We start from the raw sequence: 6,137 nt of genomic DNA on the forward strand, positions 1-6,137 counted from the left end.
AAGTGGGAATCCTCGGCTCCCCAAGTTGGTGGGGGGGGGGCGAAAGATTCTCGATTATGGAGATTTCGATCTTGAGTTTGTGCAACTTTGGGTCTGGAAATCCGACTATTTACTTCCTCTCGCCTCTGCTCCTACTCCTCGGGAGCCGAGGATAGTTCTCGACTTCTACGAGGGGAAGGAGGGGGCGGGTTCACTGGTTGTTGCGCCACAAATTGGGCCACGGCTTGAGCCGCAGCTCGTGTAGACGCGTCTCGTATCAAGGCTAGCAAGGCTTCCTGTGTCAGCTGGATCATCGGTTCTTGGGATGGAGCCTCCGAGGGGAGCACTCCGGTTGGGGGCACGGCCGAAGATTTTTGATGTGACGAGGTGTCACGGGCTGCCCGCACACTAGGCCCCCGTGACGCGCACTTCGGCCACTCAACCGTTCTACATGGCCGACCACTCAGCCTTCATCGACAGACGACGGACACCCAACTGTGTTAGAGTCTTAGGTGTAGGCCTTTTATTGCTTTGTTACTGCTTTGTTATTTGCTTTATGTTGTTTAGATTCCTCAAGGGAACGTTACGCCTCTTGAGTTGCAAATTTCAGCTTTCCTAGTGTCTAGTGTAGGCGATAGGATTTATTTTTTTAAGTCTATTATAGGGGGGAATGAGTTCAAGAAGCTTGGTTTAGTGACGTGTTGGAGTCCCCCTCAAGGCGAACCCCTTGCTCTAGCATCGTTGATCATTGTATACGCATTTTCAGTTCAATGCAATTTGGTTTTCTGAATCCGCGTGCGCAATTTACTGTTTTGTGATTTGTTCCTCCCGACTCTGATATATTCGGCGCGCTGCATTTGTGCCGAGCGGAGGTATTGGCGGACGTAGTCAGCGGACTACTAGCCACACGACGCGCTGTGTGATAGGCGCCTCGTGAGAGGTGGTATCAGAGCCTCGTGCCACGATGGGGCCGAGGCGCACCGCTACTGCTGCGAAGGCATCGGGGCAAGATCCGGAAAGCCCGCGACATGCCGCAGCTTCATCCAGCGAGAGAGCTGAGAACCCGGAGGACGGACACTCCCGGTTGGTGGAATTGGAGACGAAGGTCTCTTCCCTGGAATCTGAGATCACGGTGCTGAATTCGGAGTTGGACGAATGTCGGCAGGTGATTCAGGAGATGGCTGGCGTATTCGGAAACGACAGCATTGCCGATATGCGGCGTGACATGGAGCAAATGGCCATTCAGATTGGGTTGCTCCAGCGTGCAGTGGGTAGCACGCCTATGGTTGCTCACGACCCCGGTGCTAGGCTTCGAATACCAGAACCGAAGGCCTATAGCGGTGAGCGTGATGCGAAGGAGGTCGAGAACTTCCTCTTCGACATGGAGCAGTACTTCCTTGCGGCAGACGTGCGGGACGAGGCAAGGAAGGTTGCGACTGCGACCATGTACCTGACTGGTGACGCAAAGCTGTGGTGGCGGACCAAGTTTGCGAAAATCCAGGCTCATCAAATACAGCTCGACACGTGGGCTCTTCTACGGGAGGCGATCAGAGAGCAGTTCTTCCCCGAGAATGTGGAGTACAATGCCAGGAGGGCATTGCGAAAGCTTGAACATACAGGTTCCGTGCGGGAATATGTCAAAGCTTTCTCAGCGTTGATGCTGAACATCCGAGACATGTCGGAGGCAGACAAGCTGTTCACTTTCATGGAAGGCTTGAAACAGTGGGCGAGAAACGAGTTGCAGAGGCAACGAGTGACTGATTTGAGTTCGGCTATTATAGCGGCCGAGCGCCTGGCAGATTTCAACCAAAAGACTCGGAAGGATAGGCAGGCGACGTCTGGTCCTGCACAGAATAAGTCGAATGGGATGAAATCGTTCAGGAATATCTTCAACAGAGGTGGGGGAGACCAGAAACCCCACGCTCAGAATGGCTCACAGGGCGGTTCAGACAGGAACAGGCCCCAGGAGAACAGACAGGGAGCACTCGAGAGGAGGAGAGGGTGTTTCTTCTGCGATGGTCCGCATGGGTATCGCGACTGCCCGAAGAGACGGGTGTTGAATGCATTGGCAACGACCTTTGCCGACAATGCGTCATCCTCAAGGAGTGTGGAGCCACAAGCAGAGGCAGGTGGTGAGAATGGCACGGAGGAGGATGAGGACAATTTGGGGGCAGTATCCCAATGGTGCAACACAGTCTCTATGGTGGCGGCGAAGAAAGTTGTGCCACCCCTTGCGAAAAAGACTGTCCCGGCTCTTACTGTGGAACAGCCGGAACAGAAAGAAGAAGAAGTCCAGCCCCGGATTCCTCGAAAGAAAGGGTTGATGTTCGTTGATGTGAAGATTCATGGCAAGCCGATTCGAGCCATGATCGACACTGGAGCCTCTCACAACTACCTTGCGAGCGCCGAAGTGGCGAGACTCGGGCTCGTGCTGGAGAAGGGAGTTGGGCGTGTGAAGGCGATCAACTCGGCTGCACAACCCATTGCCGGTGTAGCCAAGTCTGTGCAGATTAAGGTTGGTGCTTATGAAGGAAAGACCAATCTTTCGGTTGTGGTAATGGACGATTTCAAGCTTATCCTTGGGCTTGAATTTCTACGGGATACACGCACAGCTGTTCTACCCCATGTCGACTCGCTGATGATGATGGGAGCGAAACCGTGTGTCATCCCTACCTTGGCCGGACGTACTGGAGAGAGGAATTTGTCGGCCATGCAGTTTGAGAAGGGGCGCAAGCGGAACGAACCATCCTACTTGTGCACTCTTTGCCTTGATGAAATGGAAGAGGTGTCAGGGCCCATCCCGGGCGGCATTAAGAAACTGTTGATGGAGTTTGAAGACGTGATGCCAGACGAGCTGCCTCGGAAGCTACCGCCGAAGAGGGCAGTGGATCACGAGATTGAGTTGGTGCCTGGCACGAGGCCGCCCGCCAGGGCACCGTACAGAATGTCACAACCTGAGCTTGTGGAGCTTAGGAAGCAGTTGAAGGATATGTTGGAGAGCGGAATCATCAAACCCGCGAAGTCGCCGTATGGAGCGCCGGTCCTATTTCAGAAGAAGGCCGACGGCTCCCTACGCCTGTGTTGTGACTATCGGGCACTGAACAAGATCACTGTGAAGAACAAGTACCCGATACCGTTGGTGGCAGACTGCTTCGACCGTTTGAGTGGAGCGAACTACTTCACGAAGATAGACTTGAGGTCAGGCTATTGGCAGGTCCGAGTCAAGGAGGGTGATGAGGCGAAGACGACAGTTGTCACGAGGTACGGAGCTTTCGAGTTTCTTGTCATGCCTTTCGGCCTGACTAACGCTCCCGCAACCTTCAGCACCTTGATGAACCAGGTACTTCACGGTTTTCTTGATGAGTTTGTGGTGGTGTACCTGGACGACATTGTGATATACAGCAGAACCTTAGCCGAGCACAAGGACCATTTGCGGCAGGTTCTGACGAGACTCCGCGAGCACGAGCTGTACGTGAAGGTGTCGAAGTGCTCGTTTGCTCGGGAGACTATCAGTTTCTTGGGACATATCGTGGAGAGAGGACGCATTCGGATGGATCCCAAGAAAGTACAGGCTATCGAGGAGTGGAGACCGCCGAGCGATGTTCATGACTTGCGCTCATTTCTTGGCTTGGCGATTATCGGCGTTTCGTGAAGGACTACTCCACGATCGCACGGCCTTTGACAGACTTACTAAAGAAGACAGAGACTTGGAATTGGACACCCCAATGCCAAGTAGCCTTCGATGATTTGAAGAGAGCGATGGTGACAGATCCTGTGTTGGCCTTACCAGATATGTCAAAGCCATTCTTGGTGGAGACAGACGCTTCAGACTTTGCTTTAGGAGGAGTTCTGATGCAAGATGGCCATCCAGTTGCCTTTGAGAGCAGAAAGTTGAAGGATGCTAAACGACGTTATTCAGTGCACGAGAAGGAGTTGTTGGCCGTAGTTCATTGCGTTCGACTATGGCGACACTATTTGTTAGGCTCTCCCTTCGTGGTCAGGACGGATAACACTGCAGTGAGTCATTTCATGTCGCAGCCGAAGCTGACCAGTAGGCAGGCACGTTGGCAGGAGTTGTTGTCAGAGTTTCACTTCGTGTTGGAGTACCGGGCCGGCTCCAGCAACCACGCAGCTGACGCCTTGAGCCGCAGGGCGGACTTGGCGAACTTGGAGTCGATAGCAGCGCTCTCCTCTAGCGCGGCTGCTATCTCTGTGAAGGATCAGGTGCGAGAGTTACTACCGAGGGATCCCGCAGCGCAAGGCCTGATTCGGCTTGTCGAGCAGGGCAAGGCTCGACACTTTTGGATCGAGGATGGATTGTTGATGACCAAGGGAAACCGCGTATATATTCCGAGAGGCGGGGACCTACGGAAATCACTTCTTTCCGAATGCCACGACACACTTTGGGCGGGACACCAAGGACAGGAGCGCACGTTTGCCTTGGTGCGGAGGGCCTACTATTGGCCACAACTGCGGGATGATGTCGAGACGTATGTCCGCACTTGCTTGATTTGTCAGCAAGACAAGGCAGACCATCAGAAGAAGGCTGGTTTGCTGCAACCACTTCCCATCCCAAAGCGTCCATGGGAGAGCGTCTCCATGGACTATATCTCTGGATTGCCTAAAGTCGGGGACTTAGGCTCTATTATCGTCGTGGTAGATCGTTTGTCAAAATATGCTACATTCATCGCAGCACCCAAACACGTTACAGCAGAAGGGACGGCTCATCTCTTCTTCAAACACATCGTCAAACATTGGGGACTGCCAAAAGATATTGTCAGTGATCGTGACTCCCGTTTCACTGGCGTCTTCTGGACCGAGTTGTTCAAACTCCTCGGGTCCACACTTTCCATGAGCTCGAGCTATCATCCACAGTCCGATGGTCAGACAGAACGCTTTAATTCTATGTTGGAGGACTACCTTCGGCACTTTGTGCGAGGTACGCAGAAGGATTGGGTGAAGCTCCTGGATGTCGCTCAGCTGTGTTTCAATGCTCAAAAGAGCTCTTCGACTAACAAGAGCGCTTTTGAAATCGTCACTGGGCAGCAGCCGCTCCTTCCTCACACTCTGGACATCCCACAAAGTGTGAGATCCCCTCTTGCTCGAAGTTTCTCCCAAGAGTGGAAGCAGAATGTTGATATCGCTAAAAGTTGCCTGGAGACAGCTCAGAAGCGGATGAAGAAGTATGCAGATCAGAATCGCCGCTTCGTTGAGTTCAATGCGGGAGACCTGGTGCTGGTGAAGGTCCCGGATCCGAGATTGTCAAAGTCATCAAGGGGGAGAGATCCTCGGTTGATGCAGAAATATGTTGGTCCTTTACCGGTCCTTAGGCGTATTGGGACGGTAGCATACAAGGTGGAGCTGCCGCCGTGGTGGAAGATCCACAACGTCTTCCATGTCAGCCAATTGAAGAAGTATTCAGCAGACAGGGAAGACGATACCCGCAATCAACCCAGCCGCCCACAACTCGAATTGAAGAAGACGAAGAAGAAGGTGGCTGAAGCGATCCTAGATCACCGAGTGACGAGTACCGCGAAGAAAGACCACACAGAGTACTTGGTGAAATGGAGGGGATGCAGCAGCGAGGAGAACACTTGGGAGCGAGTGACGAACCTAAAGGCGTTTCTACCCCTTGTCGAAGCGTATAATGCTTCCGTAGCGCCGGGGACGTCGCTATCTCAGGTGGGGGAGAATGTCACGGGCTGCCCGCACACTAGGCCCCCGTGACGCGCACTTCGGCCACTCAACCGTTCTACATGGCCGACCACTCAGCCTTCATCGACAGACGACGGACACCCAACTGTGTTAGAGTCTTAGGTGTAGGCCTTTTATTGCTTTGTTACTGCTTTGTTATTTGCTTTATGTTGTTTAGATTCCTCAAGGGGACGTTACGCCTCTTGAGTTGCAAATTTCAGCTTTCCTAGTGTCTAGTGTAGGCGATAGGATTTATTTTTTTAAGCCTATTATAGGGGGGAATGAGTTCAAGAAGCTTGGTTTAGTGACGTGTTGGAGTCCCCCTCAAGGCGAACCCCTTGCTCTAGCATCGTTGATCATTGTATACGCATTTTCAGTTCAATGCAATTTGGTTTTCTGAATCCGCGTGCGCAATTTACTGTTTTGTGATTTGTTCCTCCCGACTCTGATATATTCGGCACGCT

The 6,137-nt window shown here is 52.8% G+C and overlaps 1 protein-coding gene across 1 annotated transcript; it reads left to right on the forward strand.

The window, feature by feature from the left end:
- Positions 1 to 943: 943 nt before the first annotated feature.
- LOC105173044 (uncharacterized) lies at positions 944 to 3,631 on the forward strand. The gene has a single exon (XM_088885887.1). The coding sequence runs from the start codon at positions 944 to 946 to the stop codon at positions 3,629 to 3,631; it is 2,688 nt and encodes an 895-aa protein (XP_088742013.1).
- Positions 3,632 to 6,137: the final 2,506 nt, after the last annotated feature.

This window comes from Sesamum indicum, linkage group LG10 (assembly GCF_026168435.1).
Source record: "Sesamum indicum cultivar Baizhima isolate 11 linkage group LG10, ASM2616843v1, whole genome shotgun sequence".
Taxonomy (NCBI): Eukaryota; Viridiplantae; Streptophyta; class Magnoliopsida; order Lamiales; family Pedaliaceae; genus Sesamum; species Sesamum indicum.